The sequence below is a fragment of the Rhinolophus hipposideros genome (assembly GCF_964194185.1).
Source record: "Rhinolophus hipposideros genome assembly, chromosome: 23".
NCBI classification, from domain to species: Eukaryota; Metazoa; Chordata; class Mammalia; order Chiroptera; family Rhinolophidae; genus Rhinolophus; species Rhinolophus hipposideros.
This window is the reverse complement of record NC_138069.1, coordinates 28,636,804-28,661,304: the sequence shown is the minus strand read 5'-3', so window position 1 is coordinate 28,661,304 and position 24,501 is coordinate 28,636,804. Positions and strand designations below refer to the sequence as shown.

At 36.5% G+C, this 24,501-nt stretch overlaps 1 protein-coding gene across 2 annotated transcripts; it reads left to right on the top strand.

Annotated features, from left to right (window-relative positions):
* Nucleotides 1–23,495, top strand: SOX30 (SRY-box transcription factor 30; the record flags this gene model as incomplete). Of its 2 annotated transcripts, XM_081035568.1 has the most annotated exons (5): nt 1–1,006; nt 2,653–2,892; nt 4,142–4,321; nt 11,301–11,790; nt 23,114–23,495. In XM_081035568.1, the coding sequence occupies 5 exons, from the start codon at nt 1–3 to the stop codon at nt 23,493–23,495; spliced, it is 2,298 nt and encodes a 765-aa protein (XP_080891694.1). The 2 variants fall into 2 exon arrangements, with proteins under 2 accessions (XP_080891694.1, XP_080891695.1); XM_081035569.1 differs by lacking the exon at nt 11,301–11,790 and having other exon boundaries at nt 23,114–23,232.
* Between the last annotated feature and the right edge of the window lie 1,006 nt (nt 23,496–24,501).

Below are 24,501 nucleotides of genomic sequence, written 5' to 3'. Positions count from 1 at the left end.
ATGGAGAGAGCCAGGCCAGAGCCACCGCCTCAGCCCCGCCAACTGCCGCGGGCGACCCCGCCGCGCCCCCTGCGCCCAGCGCCGCCCCCGCTGCCAGTCGAGGGCACCCCGTTTCGGGCAGTGGCCGTCGAGCCCCCTTCGTCGCCGCCCGCCCCGTGCGCAGCCGCCATTGCAACCGTGGCCTCGTCGTGCGGGGAGGCTCCGGCGTCGGGCGTACTGCCCTCGGCGCGGCGGCTACTACACGTGAAGCCAGAGCAGGTGTTGCTACTGTCGCCAGGGCCACCACTGCCCCAGGCCTGGGACGAAGGCGCCGCCGCCTCGCCCGCGCAGGCGCGACTGCTGCAGCTGAGACCCGAGCTGCTGCTGCTCCCACCGCTGCCGCCCACGTCGGAGGGCGCCCCCCGCAGTCCGGAGTTGCACCCTATGCAGCCCCTGCACGTCAAGGCCGAGAAGCAGGAGCCTGGGCCTAGCTTGGATCCTTTGGCGGGGCCTGGGAGGTCCATCGAGGCAAGCCATGGGGCCTCCAGGGCGGCCAAGGTGGAAGGCCCTGGGCAGGCTCTCGACAGCTGCCGATGGGACGAGGAGAAGGGCAAATCGGAGGCGGAGGAGGTCACGAGGGACGAGGTGAAAGGCGGGGAAGGCAAAAGCTCGACTGCCGTCAGAGAAGGAATCATCAAAACGGAGGAGCCCGAGGGACTCCACGAGGACTGCAGGCTTGGCGCGGAGTCCGCGTCTAATGGACTGGTCCACGGCAGCAAGGAGGTCATCCTGGCCCAGCCGTCCAGCGCCTTTGGGCCGCACCAGCAAGACCTCAGGATCCCTTTGACTCTCCACACCGTCCCCCCTGGGGCACGGATCCAGTTTCAGGGACCTCCAACCTCAGAGCTGATCCGATTGACCAAGGTCCCCTTGACACCGGTGCCTATTAAAATGCAATCCTTACTGGAGCCTTCTGTAAAAATTGAAACCAAAGATGTCCCGCTCACCGTGCTTCCCTCAGACGCAGGTATTAGACAGCAGGGGAATGTGGTTTACAAATTTCGTCTGTGTTGACCCATAGCTGACATGTCAGCAGTTCAGAAGCCTAACCTAGAAAAGTAAAATCATGGAACTGGTTCTTTTCAGGGCAGAGTCTGCGCAGGTATCACTTCTGATTGACTTGTACATATATCAGTAAAATACACTAGCCCATTAAAGATTCCCAAACATTAATATATATATATATATATATATATATGTATATATATATATATATATATATATATATATATTTTTTTTTTTTTTTTTTAAGTCCCAGTGAAGTTGAGATTTAGATGTGACTGATGTTTAATATACACAAAAATAGAAATGTTCTTGCTAGACAACACAAAGCCCTCAGTTTGTATGCTACAGATAATCAACATTTTAAAATATTGTATTATAGTAGCTCAATGTTTTTATGTGTATCAAGAAGTAGAAGAAAAAATGGTGTTTAATGAAAAAATGGTTAAACAGGAACGTTTTACTGAATTTAGAGGTGATTTTTTTTTTCTTTAAAAATGAACAGTACACATTTTTCTAGGAGAAAATAGTACATGGTTAAATGTAACATTTTAGTATTCTACAAGCTAAGGACTTAGGAAAATATTGAAAATGAAAATACTGTAGAATAAGCTAGAAAATTTTTTTCAAAGAAATGACAACTGCAAGTAGATATTTTTATCCATTTCCAAATATATAGTTAGAAAATTCTTATTTTAACATTTAATTCAGACAAAACATTATGCCAATGAATGTCATGGAAAGTCATATTAATCTTATTTTCATTCAGTTTTATATTTATTGTTTTCTTTAGTGATTCTCCCCACCCCACCCTCTTGCTTTTATTTTCAGCGGTTTTTAAACTGTTTGTATTTTCCAAAGGAGAATAATATTTATCTCATCCTTTGTGTTTTTTTTTAAAAGCTTTATTATATATCAAGTAACCCTAAAACAAAGAGAAACAATATAAGAAGTTTATAGACAGTTGTTTTTGATGAATTATGTACGAGATACGAATTTAGCCACCTTCCTTTATTGTGATTTCAGCTGGATCTGTGACTCTCAAAAAGTCACTTTTATTATTTTTCTCTTAGGACATGGGACCAATGTTGATGACCCACTTGGAAGCAGCTTCACATTCATAGTGAAATACAACTAATATAGTATTATAATATTTTTGCTTGAATGGCACTACAGTGGCATATAAATCACTTCCTTTAAACATTTAAGAATGCCTACCTAGTGCTGGGACAATAGTCATGAAAGTCTTAGTTTCTGTCCCCGGTTGATAGAATATTTTTAATGGGAAATAAATTACATGTTAATTATTGTAAGAGTTATTAATAAAACTCAAAGAATAAGCCAGCAGTTTACTGTGTCTTCAACATTATTTCTTCCACAATATCTTCAACAATATTCTTCTTCTGAAGAAAAGAGGAGTCATTCTAAGCTACAACTTGGAATGCTGAGTTCAGGGGTTATGAGGAATTCTGGAATATTGGTGTTCTTTGGCTATATTGAAGTGTATGTCTTCTCCAGATATTTAAAAAATAGATATAGGTGGAGGTGCACTTCACTTTCAAATTGTGTGTATGTGTCACATTAATTAGTCTCTTAATTTTTGTCATGTAGGAATACCAGATACTCCCTTCAGTAAGGACAGAAATGGTCATGTGAAGCGACCCATGAATGCATTTATGGTTTGGGCAAGGATTCACCGGCCAGCACTAGCCAAAGCTAACCCAGCAGCCAACAATGCAGAAATCAGTGTCCAGCTCGGGTTAGAATGGAACAAACTTAGTGAAGAACAAAAGAAACCTTATTATGATGAAGCACAAAAGATTAAAGAAAAACACAGAGAGGAATTTCCTGGTAATGAAAGGAAATGAGCAAAACTTTCTGATTTCTTTTAAATTTATTTAGGTAAACAGTAGATTAGGTTGAGATTGAAAGACAAAAATGTGTAATTCTTTTCTGATCTGATATGTTCTATAAAGAGAATAATGGCTAATATTATACTACTGATTAAATTGATACTGGGCATAAGTTTCCTTAAACAGAACCAAGTAGAAGGATATCTGGTCTCATATTTCTAACTAATGCAAACCAGGGGACATACAGTTTTACTGTGATTTGGGTTAAATACATAGATATAAACTTAATGACGGTAAAGCTCCAGAGTTCTATGCTATAATTTTGCAAATATACTAGAAAACAAAATGTTAAAATCATAGCAATAGAAAAAATGTGCAGTGCACACTTAAAGGCAATGAGAATTCAGGGGTTAACACCATGCTCCATTTCAATATTATATGCTTATCAGAACAAAGTTGTGCTTTCTGATTGATACATTTATCCTCACCATAATGTCGTTTGAAATGAATTCTGATTTCCTCCCCAGCATTAAGGATATTAAGATTAAGCTTTGGTAAATGCACAGTGTAAGGCCAACATGACTGTGCATAGTAGGAAAAGAATTATTTTTTCTAAAACACGAGCACAGACGTTCTAAGGGGGAAATGGTCAGAGGCAGTGATGATAGGGAACCAGTGATTCTCCTAGTTATAATACAGTGGTTACAACTGCCATAACTCCACTCATCTGACTTTGGAAGGAAATTGGGTTGCTGGTGGACTTGGAGACTGCCAAGTCCAGGAGAGTGATTCTTCCTGAACTAGACATAAAAATAATGAGTGATCATCAGTGACCATTTCAGTGTAAGATATAGACAATTGTATCTTATAGAAAGGGAAGAAACAGGAGGAGATGAATACTGTCTCACTGGGGCCTTGTTTTCTAGGTAGAGGAAAAGTTTTAAGATTCAAACTCAATGCCTTGAATGCCTTTAACCACAGATTCGGTATGTGTCTTTGGATATAAGACATTTGACATTGCTCTTCCTTTGAATTACAGGTTACAACATTGACCACTAGTTAGGAGCGATATGGATATATATGCTAAAATGCACAGAAAGAGTATCATAGAACTGGAAAAGATACCTTAGACAATAACTTTTTTAAAAAACTTAAATGTGTTTTGGACTCTTAATATGAAAAGAACTATTTAAAGGCTAAATAGGGTCTATATATTTAAATTAAAAAAGGTGTATCTTCTTCTATAGGTTGGGTTTATCAGCCTCGGCCAGGGAAGCGAAAACGTTTCCCTCTAAGTGTTTCCAGTGTATTTTCTGGTACCACACAGAATATCATCTCTACAAATCCTACAACAATTTACCCTTATCGCTCACCTACCTACTCTATGGTAATTCCCAGCCTACAGAACACCATCACTCATCCAGTTGGTGAGTTGGTTTTATTGTAGATTATGAATTTTTAAATAACTGTGTGAAAATTTTACTTCTTAAGTTGAAATTTCGATTCTGTTAGCTTAAGAATTTAGAAAAACAATGTTAAGTAAAAAAAAATGAAGAAGAAAGTGAAACATTAAATTGGAGAAGAAAAAATTTCAGTACACATCAAATCACTTGGTTAGCCCGAGTAGCAAATATTCCATGTATAAAACCTCAGACCTTTTACGCAAATCAGGATGAGCCCCTAGATTAGGCTGATAATGCAGGAAATGCCTGAAGTAATTCAATAGGAAATAGGAGTATCTTTTTATTACTGGCATTAAAGAATACCTTACTAATGGGGTCTGAGGCATCCTGTCCTGGAATTTAGTAATGATGACTGAACTGTTAGGATTGTTCTCCTGCTGCTCTAGAAAAGCAATGAAAGTAATCTATTTTCTACCAAATGTTTGGTTCATTATATTGTCTTTCCCTAAATTCTCCCCTATTATCAGTTCCTTACAACATCCTTGTCTCCTGCTTTTAAGACCCAAAATTGAGAATCTAGTAACTTAACTTGTTATAAGGCTGTCCATTATTGGTCCTTCCAGAACCTGTTTTAACCATCTCTTAGGCAGAACTTTTCACATTCACTACCTAAAACTATTGCTCTTTCCAGTGTTCACTTGCTCAGGTCCTTCCAGTAATAAAGGCGCCCCTGTATGCTAAGAGGTTTAGGAATCTTGAAAATTGACTTATTAGAATTTTCGGCATTTTCACTTGTTTTCTATGTAACATTCTAGAAGATGATAACAACAAAGCCACATTCAAGATGTCTAGGTTGAAAAGGAAAGTGCAGAAAGCTGATTCTAAATCCCTGTTCTTTCCCAGCACAGCCAGGCACTTTCACCCTTCACTATTTGTCAGTATCACCTCTCACCGTGCATTTCAACCGAGGCTTAACTATATTTGTATTAACTTACCTTGTTTTGTCTACTATGTTATTTATGATTTCTGCTTTCACAATCTGTTTCTTCTCTTAATCCCTTTGTCTGAAACCTCCCTTCCATCTGCTTCTATCCACTGCTAAATGCTGTATGCTTTCTCTTCCCAGGAATAGATTTATTAATAATGTTCTTATTTGAGGCAGTTGACAGTTTTATACAACAAGCAGTTGACCCTTGAATAACATGGGTTTAAACTTCATGCATTCCCTTATTTGCAGATTTTTTCACTAAACAGAGGTGGCCCTCCTTCTCAGCTAATTTTGCATCTGTGGACTCAACCAACAGCAAATACTGTTTTTGATCTGGGGATGTGGCAGGCCAACTGTATCCAATGGCTCTGTGCCATTGGGGCCTGAGCATCCATGGATTTTGGTATCCCCTGGGGTCCTGGAACCAATCCCTTGCAGATACCGAGGGTGGACTGTATTAATTTTATGCAATTCTGAGCAAGATATGGGGTAGATAGAAACTGGAAGATTTTCTCCTAATGTTGGCAGAGTTCTTGCATCCATGAAGTTGTGTTTAAGTATGGCAGGGAGAATTATAGGAAGCATTTCAGAGCCATACACAACAGTACTTAAAATTAAGGCACAATAGTAATCTTTTGTTTACTATTTTTTCACACTGTCTCTACTTTTGGTGATATGTGGTGTCAGTAAAGATTCCTTTCTTGAATTTCAAATGATAAACATAAGTTTCAAATGATAAACATAAACATTATCTTTTAAGTATAATTTGGGAATTGTTTTCCCAGATATATATATCAATAGTTAATGATGAAATTTATGTCACTTTGCTGCCCAATTGTAAGTTTTGAAAGATGTTCTTTTAATGTGTTTTCATCAGGTTGGCATTATATTACTTACAGGAGTTGATATCACTTGCAAATTTGGAAATTTCACTGTGTATTTCATTTTATAAGTCATTTATAAAACTTAAATATGTACAAATTATAGCACAAACCCCTAGAGGAATCATACTTTTAATCTCTTATCATCTGCAGATGTGAATTTTTATACCTTTCTTTTTTATTTCTTTCAACTAATTTTATATTATGTTTTAAATATAAAGTCATGCTAATTTTATTTTTCAAACTTGTTTGCTTTATTCCCATGGTGGAAATCAATTTAGTGAGGTATGATTTATCTCTTATAGAAACAATTTACTTTCCTTTTTCTAGAAACCTTTGTGCATTAATATATTGTACAGATTTTGCCAGCTTTTCAGATGTAGAAAATAGGCTCGCCAAGCTATACGTAGTTCTCAAGGTCACCACTTGCAATAGTGAGTTATGTTGACTTTCCAAAAATGCTCTGGCAGAGAGACAATTTGTATCTACTTTATCTAATATATTCTCAGTTCTAACTGAGTCTCTCTACAGTTTTTAGGTAAATGCCACCCAAGGTCTAGTTATATTCATTTTGTCAATTTGGATTAGAACATTCTGTGACCTTGACATTATACTGCAATTGATCTAATATTCTTAACCTTTATGCTATGGAAATGAATTAGGGTGGAGAAATCTTCTTAAGGTCTTATTTAGTAGGAAGGAGTTTATTGAATCTCTCTTTTCTCCTTTCAGTTGCCTTTAATACTGTAATTAATGACTATTCCACTGGTTCTTTTCATTCTGTAAAAGTCTTGAAAGAGTCAGTTAGTATTGACTTTGAGGTTCCTCAAATGTGACTCCTTCAATTTTCCTTTGGATTACCTAATGTTTATTTGTGTCTGACTTATACACTTGGGCTTCTCCATTTTATGCATTTGGACAATCTTTTCATTTTAAAAAGATGGTTTTTGAGGTGTATATTTTTTCTTTCTGGGTTTTTAGCATTATCATATAAAATGACCTTTATTTTTCTATGAATTTTTAACGTTAGGTATCCCTGTCAACTTTTTTTTCCTAGCCAATATCTATGTTTCCAAAAATCTAATAACTCCAGGGTGGAGATTTTTGGGGGTCTTTTCATATTTGGATATTAAATTTAAAATGTTATGATCCCTACTGCCTAATATTTCACACACAGAAGTCATGTACTTTCTAGTTATATCAATTATTTAGTTCTCATTCAAACTTACTTCATTTTACTGTGTATGCTTGCCTAATGGTCCTTCCCAGTTCTCCATTCCCCTTCTTTGTCGTTTTATCTTTATTTCTCACTCTACATCTCTCTGTCCTCTCCTTTTCTCTCTGCCTCTGTTTCTCTCTCCTCAGCCATATGCTGGTCCTCCTCTCCTTCTCACTAACCTCCACACAGCTTTTTCTTCTAGAGAAATCTGATGTGTTTTCAGTTTCTGCCGTTCTTCACTCCTGCACTGTTCACCACCCCAGTTACACACAAAAAGCTTCATTGCATCCTTCATCTGTTCAGCACAGACAACGGACTCTTCGTCTTTGGAAGTGGATGGGAGGAGATTTGCAGGAGTTATTGAAAACTATTAATAATTTTTTCTTTTGTCCTTGTCATACTAGTCTATAGATATGCTAGCTGCTTTAATGAGCACCAAAACATAATAGTTTAAACATAATTATGATTTATTTTTTATCCATGTAAAGTCAAAAATAAGTATTTCTGATTGGTGGATGGCTCTCCTCCAAGGGGTGTGTCATGCTGGGCGGCCTGTGGGGCCTCTTCTGGGGTCTCAGCTCCCGCTCCCCACATAAGAACACAGGACATGGTGAGGCCAAAAAGGAACACCCACGGAGTCATAGGTAGGGGAGTCACACCACTATAGTCTCACTGGTGGCTGGATTCACACGATGTGCAACCTGCTGTCCGCTTTTCTGTCAACTGACCGACTCTCCTTACTAGCTACAATCTGCCGTGCTAACTGCAATCCATGCTTGCTAGGTTAGCCCCCCTCTTCTTGCTAGCCCCCATTTTTCTGGTAGCGTAGCCACAGCAGTTATATTAGTGGCCAGTGACTCACTGGTTACAGCTGGTGGCCAACTAGCCATAGCTGATGGCCATCCAATCACAGTTGATGGCCATTTACTACCTGAGCCAGCACCTTTCCACGTGAGGGCGAGAGCCTGGAAATTGCACTCCTGGCTCTGTCCCCACAGGGTGATTTATGGACTCAGGCTTTTTCTACCCTGTGATTCTGCCATCTTTAATATGTGGCATCCAAGGCCACTGTACTAATGTGTGTGAACCCGCAGAAGAGAAAAAAGTATGGAATATCATGAATGAGAGTTATTTTTATTATTTTTTACTTGAAATGTAAGTGACATAACCTTGCGTTACTTTTAGGTGTACGGAGGTGTGAGAGATTTTTATGGGCCATCTCAGAAGTTGTGCACATCACTTCTACTTACATTTCACTGGGTAGCCCTTCAGCCACATGGCCACTCCTAACTGCCAGGGAGGCTGGGAAATGTAATCTAGCTGTGTGCTAGAAGATGAGGAAACAGGTGATTGGCTAGTCTTCATATCTTAGCTGTAGTTTGATACGTTAGAGTTCTGCCTTTTCTATAAGTCTTTTCTATTCACTGACAGTTTATCAGAGATGACTAGATGTTGCAGATGTTAACTGCCTCCTGCTTAGCAACCTGAATTTTGATGTTTAGGACATTTTCATTATACTTCCATATAACTCTATCTAATGTTTTACCTCAGACCAGATCAGAGGCTGACACATTAGTTGCTTAGTGAAATTCTGTTTAATTAAATAAATGCATGATTTATCACCCCTTGCCTCACTGGTACCCCTTCTTTTATAGAAATGTGTTTGGTAGAAAAGAAATTTGGAATCAGCTAAAAGATGAGTCCCTTCTTTCTTCAGTAACTGCGATAATATCAACGGTCTGTACAGCTCCTGTAATTTATGTTTCCTTTGCCTAGAAAGACCATTCAACTTCTGAGAATTAAGAGCTTCTTGTACTGGATATAGGGCAGAGAAATCTGAATCAAAGGTAACTTTTAGGAGATGTCTTGAGTGCAGTGATTATTCAATTAATAAAACTTGGAGAGATTTTATAAGTCAGCCTGGTTTGGTTGTTTAGAGGAAGTTTAGATCCCTTTATTCCAGATTAGTGGTAGACGTGCTATCGGCTATAGGCTTGTTCGTTAGTTTGTTCTTTCTCTCACCTAATCATACCTTTCTTAGCTATTATTAACTAGGTTCTGTGTTAAAAACTGTGGACATAAACATGAATAAAACAGTTTCCGTTCTCATACTCCCAGTTTCATGATGTGGTTGGGCTGGCAGATATGTAAATAATAATAAAAATTTATACTATTTTCTGGTAAGTGATAGACTTACAGGCTGTGCAGGAACAAGGAGAAAGGAAATTATTCTTGATCAATCAGGAAAGGCCTGACTAAGTCCTGTGCTTCACAGATGGGAGGGCTAGTCCACAGAAGCCTATCAGCTGAGAATCAGGACAGCTTCATTTACATGCTGCTCCTGTGTTGCCTCTACTTCACAGGGTCAGAGGCTGTCTTGAAACAGATGGATGTATCCCTGTTTCCCTACGTCCAGGTTCAAGAGGGGTATTACCTGCCTTATCAGGAGAGAAAGGTCTTAACCAGGCGAGGCTGAGCAAAGCTCAACATTCCTCAGAGCCTCTGACAGAGGCGTTTCTAACCACTGGGTCTGTTCTGGGACTGCATCTTCTGTATTAGCAGAGACTGATCTGCATTTGGAATAAACTAGATCATACCTGTATTGCTATGGCTTCTCTATTTCTTTGGAAAAGATTGGTTAAATTTAGGCTAAGCGTGTCATTTGGATAATTCAGCAACTCAGTCAGCAGGCCTCTCTTCTTCAGAAACAGAAAGATCAAAGTTTCCCCTGCCTTTAAAAATTCTGCCATATCCATCGTGCCCTGCTGCAATAATATTCCTTTCATATGTGTCATAAATTGACCTGTGGTAAGTCCTATTCTCACTTGAGAATTACTCTCTGTATTCACATTGAATACAATATAGTGAAATAATTGTACTGATTGTTTCCTTAGTTTGTTTCAACTAAAAATTAAATGTCATTCATAATTTGATTTAATATAGGGACGTACACAAAATGAAAGAAAAATGACCCATGCCCACTATGCTGAAACCTCTATTAATATTAAAAATAAAATTAATATATGTGGATAATAGAAAATTCAAACAGAACTTATAGGTATAAAACGCAAGTCTAGCTTTTCCTACTGCTCGACTGCCCTGTCTCCTCTCCCAGATGACCACTCCTTAAAATAACCAGTCAGTAGTTTCATATTATTTCTTTTAGAAACATGTACACACACACACATATATATATATATATATATATATATATATATATATATATATGCATGTGCCAACATTTTTTTTTTAATTGAGGAACAATGTGTACTTCCAACTTCCAGGACTTTTATCCAAGTCAAATTGTCCTTTCAATCTTAGTTGTGGAGGGCGCAGCTCAGCTCCAGGTCCAGGTCCAGTTGCCATTGCTAGTTGCAGGGGGCGCAGCCCACCATCCCTTGCCGGAGTCGAATCGGCAACCTTGTGGTTGAGAGCCCACTGGCCCATGTGGGAATTGAACCGGCAGCCTTCAGAGTTAGGAGCACAGAGCTCCAACCGCCTGAGCCACCGGGCCCGCCCCCGCATGTGCCAACATTTGTGTGTATTCATCTTTTACTCCATCACTCAATAATTTTATTCATTTATTTCTTCATCAAAAAAAAATTGTTGACTGCCCATTCAATGTCAAGCAGAATTTAGGGAAATAACAGCAGTGAACCAAACAGAAAAGGTCTCTCCTTGCATGGTGCTTAGAATCTAGGTGGGAAAGAGAAATCACAAAATATAAAATAAGTAAACAAGATGACTTCAGTTTGTTCAAAATGCCATAAAGGGGATAAATAGATGTGTTGATGCTATTAGGTAAGGTGGTTAGTGAAGGCTTCTGGCTGTACAGTTTATGAAATTCAACTGAAAAAAAGAAAACCATGGAGTGACTTAATTAATGCCTGGCCTATGATATTTTTATTTCTAAAGGTGAAGCCCCACCTGCCACCCAACTGCCCACACCTGCGGTCCAGCACCCAAGCCCCATCACACTTTTCCAGCCCAGCGTCTCCGGCACTGCCCAGGTGGCCCTCCAGGCTCCAAGTCTGCCCCTCCGCCCAGCTCTCCCACCGCAGCGCTTTTCTGGGCCCTCCCAAACGGACACTCATCAGCTGCATTCCGGAGAAAACCGCTCTGTGAAGAGACCCACACCTGTCTCTCTGCAGAGCACCAGGATTCCAACTAGTGCAAGTACTGCGCACGTCAGATTCACAACTTCGACCATCCCACCTCCCAAGGAGTATCCCAGTGTTTCCACTTGCCCCAGAAGTACTCCAATCCCCCAGGCTCCGCCTATCCCACACCCCCACATCTACCAGCCTCCTCCCCTTGGCCATCCCGCCACGCTGTTTGGGACACCACCACGCTTCTCTTTTCATCACCCTTACTTCCTACCTGGACCTCACTACTTCCCATCAAGGTAAATGAACTTTTTTTTTCCTTGCACCTTCAAAATACATACGGCCAATGAATTTTTACCTCTGAAGGCATCTCCTTTGTACTGAAAAAGGGACTTTCTCAATTGTGCTTAGAATATAATTTAAATTAGGGGCTGAATCGGGGCCAAACAGTTAACATAAATACAGCAGGGGTGCACATGAGGACTGGGGGAGCCAAAGATAGTACTTGCTCCATCTAATGGGGCAGCTGCTATTCAGCTCCAGCTGACTGTTGCCACATGAAATATGGGCTCCAATGTTGTCAGATCTGATTCATGAGAAAAATTAGTTAAAATGGACCTTAAGATCGTTTAGCCAATCCCCCTTATTGTATAAAGCTCTGTTTCTCGCCTGTGATCTTGTTAAAATGCAGATTTCTGAGTCGGCAGATCTGGGGTATAGTAGTATCCTATACCAGGATATAGTAGACCTGCTCTTCTGGGTTTCTAATAAACTCTCAAGTGATGGCAATTCTGCTGGTTTGTGGACAACATTCGAATATCAAGGGTCTAGAGAAGAGCACTTGATCTGAGAGGTTAGATGACTTGTCCAAAGTTACACTCCTTCCCTCTCAGTGCCCCTTTTAACCAAAAAATTTCCCACACCAGTCAAGGGATTGATTACCATCCGGAAGTATCTAGGGAAAACAAATCTGTCACTTTTGATTTTGGAGTGATAGAATTTAACTCCCTTGCAAGCATCCTAATAGAGTGGTATCAACCTCTACTTTTCAATTGCTGTTAAGTGTGTAGACAGAGTTTCTGCTGACGTGGAGTGTTATGTGTCTGACACCAGTATTCTATTGTTATTTAGGAATTAAAACTACTCCCCACTTCGGTATACAAATGCTTTAACAAAATAACTTTTGAGATATATATAATGTTGCTTCAATTCATAATGGGATTGCTTGCTTTCAAGTCCTTAGCCCAGGACTGAAAAAAGTGGTAGTAGGGGATCAGATCAGGAGAAAGGGAGATTTTGCTACCTGTGGTTCTTTTTTTTTTTTCTTGTTGGTTCTTTTTGTCTTTAGCAGCTTTCAGAAGTCTTTTAGTTCCAGGAATCAAACATCAAGAGACTTCTAAGGCCAGGGTTTGATAATCTCTTCTCATTGCTATCTGCCAGGAGCAGAGATTTTATAGGAATTTTAGAGAATTTTACAGTTTTCTAGATATAAGAAGAGTGCTAAGGACATAGCTGGAATTTAACAAACAAGTAGGTTTGTGATCAGTCTTAGTTAGAACATCGGGGTCCACAAACTAAAGTTGCAGAAATTTTGTCTGTGTTATATAATTCATTTTGTAATACAGCCAAGGCTTGGACAGCACTTACTCATAGGAAGGGAGAAAAAGAAGCACCTAGAAGAGGCTGTGCCCACAATCTCATTCTAATCCCTATCATTTTTTTTTTCTTTTTAGCATTTTGAGAGCTAGGCATTTTACCCAAGTCACAGGATTGTTGTGATAATTGTAATTCCCACAACAATCCTGTGGACTTGGGTATAATACTCCCTCACTTTTTCAGATAAAGAAATTGAGCAGATGTTAAATATCTTTGTTAAGATCACACAACTGGTAAATGGCAGAGCCAGTAGTCAAACTTACTTTGTCTATCTGCTTTTGAATTCCATGTTTGTTATTTTCACTTATTAGTAAGGCTTCTCAATATAATGGTTCTTCTTGATTGGGAGCTGTTAGTTGCTAGCAGAGAATTACATGGAAACTGTGTGCTTTTGAATAGAAAACTCATATAGCCAAGTGAACGTTTGGGCAGGAAATGTTTCCTTATATAGTAAACAGATAAAATTATAGGAAGTTTATCTCCCTTACTCACAACAAGGCTTACAGGCATGTAATATACAAATCATCTGATAATGTGTAAAGAACATTTTAAAAGGAAGCTCTGGAAAGTAAGCCCTTAGAAGACAGAAACTATACCTTTATCTTTAATACCACATTGCTAATTAATAATGATGCTATTGGAGGAACCCCATGAAGTGAATTAGTACTATTGTACTGAATTTTATTTCATTTAAGAATGTCAAAGCAGTATGTCAACTATAAACATTAAGCTGCTAGTATTCCAAAACAGAAGACCAGCCTTCAAAATTATCATATGATTTGATTACTTTTTTAACTTCTCCCTGTATGCATACACATATGATGATAATTTCCCCCAAAGAAATGAATAATCTTATTTACGCTTTTTTAGATAGAATATTTCAGTAAAATCCAGCCTGGCTACATGACAAATTTAATTGATTGCCTCTCAATTCTTCTATTGTCTCTTTTCCCAACTGATAACAGAATCTACTATAAACAATATTCTCCCCTAATCTAACCTTTTTATGTGTGGAATTATTTGACCATTTCAATACTATAATTGAAATGATATTCGACATACATATCAAATATGTATCAAATGTACATATTTTCCAAGCAGTCTATCTTGCTCTATGTATCTAGAGTGAAAATCAGAGCGCTTATGCAGTTTAATCAAGGAGTCATTTTATAAAATGGATGTTCAGAAGTGCTGATGATCCCTAGCTCGGAGAGCTAACATCTTCTTCCTTCCTTTAAATCTTAACCATCTTCATACTGTGATTATTGAAACACTTTCTTTTTGTATTACATTAATTTTTTAGGTTAGTATTTTTTTTCTTCCCCTACCCTTTCTCCCATTTTTCCTCTTCTTTGCAGTATTTATACTTTTACATGCAAAGGCGATATCTAGTATCTTCATTCTGTTGGCCATTGAGTAAATAAATATGTTTAAAAGTCCATTGCAATTATGAATATAGAAAGGATATGAAAGACAAATGGGGATTTATTAACTTGAAATATATAGAAAATATAATCATATATATGTATATACATGAGAAGGTAAGTCCAAAGAATTTCCAGATTTGTGAGACTATACAGTATCTTAACTGTAAAATTTCAGGCAACAGATCAAAGGTTAAAAGGAATTATCCTTAACCTTTGTTTACCTCATAGACCTATTTAAGAATTTGACTAAAGTTGTGGACCACGTCACATGATAATACAAGTGTGCAGACACGTGCAATCTTTTGCGTAACCCTCATGGAGGAGGGAACTTAAAGTTCACAAACATGATAGACTTAGGGAACATGAAATATCTTCTGCTGTAACAATCTAGAAATATGGAATTTAAATATGAATAATTTAATACCCAGCTGAACTCACCATTTCCTTTTCTGTGTGGAAGCTTTTTAGTTTGAGGTAGTCCCACATGTTCATTTTTGCTTTTGTTGTTAAATTCAAAATATCATTGCCAAGACCTATATCAAGGAGCTTACTGCCTATGTTTTCTTCATGGAATTTTATGGTTTCAGGTTTTATGTTCAAGTCCTCAATCCAATTTGTGTTGATTTTTGTGTTATGGTGTAATGCAGGGAGGGATACAGTTTTATTCTTTTTCATCTGGCTTTCTAATTTTCCCAGCACTGTTTATTGAAGCTATGATTTTTCCCCCCGTTGTATATTCATAGTTCCATTATCATAAATTAATTGATGATATACATATGGGCTTATTTCTGGGCTCTCTATTCTATCCCACTGATCTATGTGTCTGTTTTTATGCCCAAACCATACGTTTTGATTAAGGTAGCTTTGTAATATAGTTTGAAATCAGGGAGTGTAATGCCTCTAGATTTGTTCTTTTTCCCTAAAGAACAAAATTGGGCTATTTTGGGTCTTTTGTGGTTCCATACAAATTTTAAGGTTGTTTGTTCTATTTCTCTGAAATATGCCATGGGAATTTTGATAAGGATTGCACTGAATCTGTAGATTGCTTTGGATAGTTTGGAAATTTTAACAATATTATTACTTCCAATCTATGAACATAGAATGTCTTTTTTTTATGTGTTCTTCATTTTTTCAGTGTCTTATAGTTTTCAGTGTATAGTTCTTTCACTTCCTTGGTTAAATTTATTCCTAGGTATTTTATCCTTTCTGATGCAATTGTAAATGGGATTTTCTTATTTTTTTTTTCTGATAGTTTGTTGTTAGTGTGCAGAAACACAAGTGCTTTTTGTATTCTTCCCAAAGTGATTTTTCATCCTGTACCTTTATTGAATTCATTGATTAATTCTAACAGTTTTTTGGTGGAGTCTTTAGGGTTTTCTCTATATAGTATTTCACCTACAAGTCAGGACAGTTTTACAGCTTCCTTTCCAATTTGGATGTCTTTTACTTCTTTCTCTTGTCTTAATTGCTCTGGCTAGGACTTCTAATTCTATTTTGAATACGAGTGGCAAGAGTGAGCCTCCTTGTCTTGTTCTTGATCTCAGACAAAACATTTTCAGCATTTCAATGTTGAGAATGATATTATCTGTGAATACTTAACCTTAAATAATGGATAGAAGTTCATCCATCAAAAATGGATGAAGATCAATAAGGAAATAGAAGATTGCACAATACTGTAAACAAACTATATATATGTATATATATAGAGATAGATAGATAGATATACATAGTTTATATATAATATTAAAAATATTCCAACAACACAATATAGATTCTTCTCAAGTGCACATGGTATATCATGTAGGATAGACCATATGTTGGATTACAAAATAAGTCTCAAAAAACTTTAAAAGATTGAAATCGCACAAAGTTTCTTCTCCAACCATGATGGAATGAAGCTAGTAGTAACAGAAAGACAACTGGAAATTCATAAATACATGAAAATACACTCAAACAACCAAAGGGTCAAAAAAGACATCACAAGGGAAATTAGAAAAAACTTTCAGATGAATAAAAATGAAAACACAATACACCAAAACTTGAGGGTTTTTATAGCGAAAGCAGTGCTGATAAGAGAAGTTTATAGCTCTAATGACCTACATTTAAAAAAGAAACATCTCAAGTCAACAACCTAACTTTACACCTTAAGAAATTGAAAAAAGAACAGCAAAGAAAACCCAAAACTAGCAAAAGGAAGGAAATAATAATGACTATAGTATAGATAAATGAAATAAAGAATAGAAAAACAGAGAGAACTTAATGAAATAGAAAAGTCAACAAAAGTTGGCTTTTTGAAAAGATCAACAAAATTGACAAACTTTTAGCTACACTGACTCAGAAAAAAAGAAAGAAGACATAAATTACTAAAGCAGATATGAAATTGAGTACATTAATTCCAACCTTACAGAAATAAAAATGATTATAGGAGAATACAATGAATTTGTACACCAACAAGTTAAGTAACCTAGGTGAAATGAACAAATACATGAATTACCAAAACTGACTCAAAAAGAAACAGAAAATCTGAACAGACCTGTGTCGAGAGATTGAATCAGTAATCAGAAACCTCCCAACGAAGGAAAGCCCTGGACTAGATAGCTTCACTGGTGAATTCAGCAAACATTTAAAGAGGAATTAACATCAGTGCTCTCAAACTTTTATAAAAAATGTAAGAGGGAACAGTCCTAAGGCCAACATTATTCTGTTATCAAAGCCAGACAAAGATATCACAAGAAGGAAAACGACAAACCAATATATCTTATGAATATAGATGTAATACGTACTCAAAAAAATACTAGCACCTTGAATCTAGCAGCATAAAAAAAGGATTATTGTATACCAAGACCGAGTGTATATGTGTGTTTCATCATCTGAAAATCAATGTAATACACCTCATTAATAGAATGAAGGAACAAAACTACCTGATCATTTCAATTGATGCAGAAAAAAACATTTGCTAAAATCGAACACCTTTTCATGATCATTTCAATTGATGCAGAAAAAAACATTTGCTAAAATCGAACACCTTTTCATTTCCTGACTTCAAAACTTATTCAGCGAACTGGGAATAGAAGAAAATTTCCTCAACATGATAAAGGACATTTATCAAAAGCCCACACTTAATATCATACTCAATGATGAAGAACCAAAGCTTTTTCTCTAAGATCGGGAACAAGACAAAGATGCCCACTTTTACTACTGCTATTCAACCTTGTGCTAGAAGTTCTAGCCAGAACAATTAGTTAAGGAAAAAAAAGGATACCCAAAATAGAAAAAAATAATATATATATATATGGTCATGTGTGAATAGAGATAATTTTATATATATAACATCCTAAAGAATCTACAGAAACTAATTAGAGCTAATGAATAAAGTCAGCAAAGTTGCAGGGTATAAGATCAATACACAAAAATCACTTGTATTTCTATACACTAGCAATGAACAACAAGCAAAATCCAAAAATGATATTGAGAAAACAATTTCGTTTACAGTAGTATCAAAAAGAACAAAACACTTAGGAATAAATCTAACCAAGGAAGTACAAAACTTGTAAACTGAAAACTATAAAACATTGCTGAAAGAAATTAAAGAAGATCTAAATAAATGGAAAGGTGTCCATGTTCATGCATTGGACTACTTAATATTGTTATCAGATGGCAATACTTCCCAAAGTGATTTACAAAATCAATCTAGTTCACCTTAAAATCCCAATGGCTCTTTGCAAAAATCGAAAAGTTGATCCTAAAACTCATATGGAATTGTAAGTGACCCAAAATACTTAAAACAATCTTGGAAAAGGAGAACAAAATTGGAGGACTCATAGTTGCTGATTTCAAACTTAGTACAAAGCTCTAGAATCCAACAATGTGGTATCAAGAGAATGAGAACACAAGCCACAGACTGGGAGAAAATATTTGCAAAAGACATATCTGATCAAGGACCGTTATCCAAAATATACAAGGAACTCTTAAAATTGAACAATAAGAAAATAAACAACCTGATTAAAAATGGACAAAAGACCTGAATGGACACCTCACCGAAGAAAATATACAGATGACAAGCTATGAAAAGATGGTTCACATCATATATCACTAGGGAATTGCAAATTTAAACAACAATGAGATACTACTACACACATATCAGAATTGCCAAAATCCAAAACACTGACAACACCAATTGCTGGTGAGGATGTGGAGCAAAGGAAAATAACTCATTGCTGGTGAGAATGCACAATGGTACAGTCACTTTGGAAGACAGTTTGGCAGTTTCTTACAAAACTGAAAATACTGTTAACCATGTGATCCGGCAATCACACTTCTTGGTATTTATCCAAATGAATTGAAAACTTATGTTCACACCAAAACCTGCATATGGATATTTGTAGTAGTTTTACTCATAAGGTGAGTAGATAAATTAACTGTGGGTATATCTATCTAAACAATGGAATATTATTATTCAGTGCTAAAAAGAAATGAGCTATCAAGCCATGAAAGCACATGGAGGAAACTTACATGCATTTTTCTGAGTCAGAAAGGCCATGAATAATTTATTTTTTCCTCATTTACCACTTTGTTATAGAAATTTCCATATGCAAAGCAGATGGAATAGTATAATGTATCTCCATATACCCATAACATCAGTATGTATTTACTAATTAAGGACTTGAAAAAAATGACCTCCTACCATTTTCATACCTAAAAAATTAATAATTCCTTATTGAATTTCTCTCTGTTGTTTCAGAACTCCCTTTTCACGATTGGTTTGTATAAAACAAGATCCAAGCAAGGAATATACATTGGATGTGATTATGTCTCTCAAGCCTCTTTTATGCTACAATAGTACTTCTCCTCTTTTTTATTCCCATGTATATATTGAGGAAACAAGAAATTTTCCACATTTCGGATTTGGCTTATTACATCTTTGGGTATTGTTTAACATGTTTTCCTATCACCCATTTTTCCTGTAAAATGATAGTTAGATCTTGCAACTTATTTAGATTCAGGTTCAATTTTTTATTTTATTTTTATTTTTGCACGGAGCCCTCCCAGGTGGTTCTGTACTTTATCTCGTATCACATCAAGAGGTACATCAAGGCTTTCTCTATTGGTGATGTTAAGAAGGATCTGTAGGTTCAGGGTTATCAGTCTGATTCCGAGTTTTTTCACCTAAAGCAGGGCTTCTCAATTCTTATGTGTAAGTAGCATCACGTAAAGAGCTTAGACTAAATAAATCAGAATCTTTGGGGATTAGAACCTGGGCAGCAGTATTCTTTAAAAGTTTCCCCAGATAATTCTGATGGTCACCAAAGATTCCGAAATACCAGCAGAATTATTTTAGTAGCTATGGTGATTGTTACCTAGACCCATGGATTGCAAAATGATGATTTTCTGACTTGATATTCCTTCATTCATTAACTGGAATTCTTCTATGAAGAAAAACTTTTACCTTATCAACTATTTGATTACTCTGAGATACTGGAAGGGCAGCATCATCCTTGATTTCTTCCCCATATCAATGAATCTTGTTTTGTTTGGGGGATCTTTTGATGCTCACATTTTCCCTTTTTTTTTTCCAGTTAGCTACAAGTTGGCTCCATGTCCTTAATCTTTGATTTGTTAGCTTTTTTGCTCTCTGACACAGTATGTCATCTTGTACATTATATATACCAGACCTGAAATCAGCCATTTTACCCAGAAGTCCAAGTTTCTTTTACTGAAAGTGATCTGAAGAAGTCACAATTTGGGCAATAGGGATGCTTACTGCTACCGAATTAACAAGATATCTAGGCTTTTTCAGTGGACAATATCAGAAAAATGTATATTTTTTTGTGAGAAAAATAATTTATGCACTTATGTTGATATGTCCAAAATAAATGTAATATTGTAGAATTTCAAATGAAGTTCTTTGACTTTATGTGCTAGTATTATTTCCCCCTAAAAATCTTGGTTTCTAAGGATGATAACATCGTTACTTATTTGTTTTATCCTACCAAACATGTTTTTTTTCCTGACATAGATACACATACATACATGAAGAGAGTATAGTTTCAAAACGATGGTATCAATAGTTTCAAAACAGCAGTGTCACAAACAATAAAATTACTAAATGCAGTTTAAGATTTATTTATGATTCTTTTTCTTTGTAGGTTATATCTTACCAAGAAGGTACAAGAAAAAGATCAGATTTAAATGATCTTGAAATAATTTTTCTCTGTATTTAAGGCATCTACAACTTGATATAAACTTGGGTTTATTTGCTTTCAATTTTTAGGGACTACTTTTTTAAAAAATTAAATTTGTTTAAAATTATGTAAAAAATTTATATGATTTCAAAGTCAAAACCATAATATAAGGTACATTCTGAGAAGTTCAGCTTCTCTTCCTGTCTCTTCCCCTCTTTTTTCTCTCCTTCTACAGGTAACCATTTTAATTAGATTTTGTTTTATCTTTGCATTCTTTTTGAAAATAAAGGCAAATATACATGTATACAATACATTATTAAATGTAACTTTTTGTAAGACTAATCATACATTGAAGATGTTTCTAGTTTCCAAAGTACTCATACACATCCTCTCTCAAGTTTCTTACTGCAGACCTTTTAAGTTGGCAGAACAGGCAATATTATCCCTATTTTATATAATGAGGCCCTAAGGTTCAGATAAATTAAGATTTACTTAAGTTTACCAGGTTTTTAAGTGGCACAGCTAGAACTAGTGCCCAGGTGTGTGGCATGGTAGTTAGGAGAACAAGTTCTAGAATCAGATCGCTTGATTCTATTTTACTGCTTACTAATTATATGACTTTGAGCAAATTGCTTAATCTCTTTAAGGCTCCATTCCCTTTCTGTAAAGTAGAGGTATTATTGTATCTACGTGTATCTCGTAGAATTGTTCTAAGCAATATTTGAAATAACATAGACTCCTTAGCCAATGTCTAGAAAACATAGTAAATGCTTATCACATGTTGGCTAATATTATTATTCTGATAATTCTATTTGATGCTTTCCCCACTATCCCACGATGCTTCTATAGTTATTTCTTTGCATCCATATAAACTTCTAGGATTACCCTTGTCTTAATTGATCTTTTTGTTCTCGGTGCACACCAATATAGCCATGTGATGTTTTCATTTTAGAGTTTAACACGTGCCTAGTATATACCCAGATTTTAGAACTTTTTACAAAAAAATTCTCCACCAACTTCACATAGTATCTTACCTACATTGAGTCCTGAAAAAAATAGTGGTTGAATTGTGAATTAGCTGATGTGAAAGGTTTGTGGAGGAGGTAGTTTTGAGCACTCCCCTGAAGTGTCTTGAATTTAATGGATGGAGAGACCTGAAGGTGGAAGAGTTACAGGAGCAAAGTAAGAGTAGCTGGAAATGCAATGTATTAATGACAGATATAGTCAATTGAAAATGCCCAAATGAGGATGTGGCAGTAGGAATGGAGCCTGAAACATTTTAGAAACTTTGCCTCATCTCTGTGATATTTAACATGGGCAAGGTCACTAGCACTTGGAGATTTGGGGGTGGGACACCAAATCACTGAAGAAAACCATATTTTCAAAGAGTTTGAGATGATGGTCTAGTATGTCAATAATTTAAAATTTTAAAGACAAGGAAACAAAGTTGACTTTTTCTTTTAAATGAAACACCCATCTTTTGGGTTTTGCTAATGAGCATGATCATTATGTTTGTGTTATCTGTCACTAGATGGAGTCCATGAGCCCAGGGAACTCTTGATTGGACCTTTCTATATAGCTCTTCCTTTGATTCCTGTTCTGTGCCTTTGAAAGAGAGAATAAGTACTTTAAAATAAAAAATTTAAAAATTGAAAAATGAATTTGAATGGCAGAATTTTCAGATTTGCCCTTTTTAAAAACATCAGTATTTTTGCCTTTAAAAAAGTCATCAAAATAATCTTTTAATTCTTCATATTCCTGCCCTCCAAAAATTTTTTTGGAAAATATCTTTAAAACCACATTTTAATATCAGTATTAAATCTTTCTGCTATTAACAGTGTTTTTAATTTACTTTCTTATTGAATGTCAATTAAAAAGTTATTAATCTCTGTTCCAGGGCTTCCCCTGAGGCTCTTGATTTCAACCCAATTATACATCTTCCCCTTGTAAGCTTTGTTTCAAATATTAGTAAGAACAATTGTTGCACTGCTTGCTAAGTGTCAGTTTTTAGCACAGCATGACACATGCCTGCAGTTTTAAAACCTTACCTGGTGTAAGACATCATGAGAGAGATTAGCATTTTTCTTTATTAAGGTTGTCAAAAAGAAGCCTGAGGCTGATAACAGATTATAGTGCTAGTGAGTATTCCAGTCACTAGCTTTCTTTGCCATTTATTTTATGCCAGGGCTAAGCGGTAGTAAAAGGGCAAATGAATACATGAAGTGGTAGCAGAAAGTTGTCTTGGGAACTTTCCAAGCCCCAAAGAGGATGCAGTTAAACTTGATCAAATTAGTCTGTATGCAAGACAACATGTAGGCAAGATGTGATCTAATTCCTTTTTTGTCTTTCTGCTGCAGCACGTGCCCTTATAGTCGGCCTCCTTTTGGCTATGGAAATTTTCCAAGTTCAATGCCAGAATGCCTTGGTTATTATGAAGACAGGTACCAAAAACATGAGGCTATGTTTTCAGCTTTAAATAGAGACTATCCTTTTAGAGACTACCCAGATGAACGCACGCACAGTGAAGATTCTCGGAGTTGTGAGAGCATGGATGGGACCCCTTACTATAGCAGTCATAGCCACAGTGGGGAAGAATACCTGACTCCCACACCTCAGCTGGACATCGGAACCTTGGAGAACGACTTCTCAGCCCCGACATCAACTCCCTCTAACATTCAGCAAGTCAATGTCACCGATAGTGATGAGGAGGAAGAAGAAAAAGTGCTCAGGAATTTATAATGTTAAAACAAATATGCACAAAAAATAAACATTTCTTAAAATATATTCTGGGTCAGTTGGTGTGAGAAAAAAAGCCTAGAATGTTTTGCTGAGAGTTTTCGAGCCATGATTCGAGGAGTCAAACCAAACTCAATTTATGCCTTCATAAAGTTTTTATTAGTGAAACTGGAGTCCCGATGTTTCATCGTAGGAATATTTAAGATATGAAGTAGTTCATTTTAAGGTGGAAATTTGCATCAATATATATTATCATTACTTTATCTTGGAATGTGCAAAATACCCAAACCTCACAACTATGTGAGGGAAAAAGGAGCATATATCTGGCATGACAAGTGTGATTGTATTTTACCTCGGGATACATTTATTCACTTTTCTTACATGATTTTTTGTTTGGTGTTTATGTAATCCTTATGGATGTTGTCAATTTTTATGTACCATTTTGAAAATACTATGATAACTTTTAGTAGTGAATTGGGACTCGGTTACTAAATTTAATTTACACTGATAACCCGTTATAAATTGAGAATGTGTCTTAACAGCACCTGGGTAATTCCTTCCACTAAATTAGTCATTTCCATTTGTAAACATTTTCATCATCTTTTGTGGATATCTTTTTCCATTTGGTATATATTGTTCTACTTTTGTTATAATTAAATAAACAGATAAAATTGTTCCTGTGGATGTTTTCTGTTTGAGAGATAAAAATAAGCAAAATGAGTATGGTTCGAATGAGGATGATTTCCATACCACATACAGATATTTATTTTTACTTAATAGTCTCCAGAATTGTACCGATCCTATTAGCTTACACAAGACTTAAAACTATTAACAAAAAGGTTGTGCACATATTCCAATGCCATTTCCAAACGCTTTACACATGTGTACGTGTGACTTAAGCACTCCTCAAAATGGAAGAGCTCTTCCAGATTTGGTTCAAGCAGCTGTCTTTAAAGCCATGGAATTCCTGTAAGAGCACGTGGAATTTGTTTAATTCACAATAAGCAAA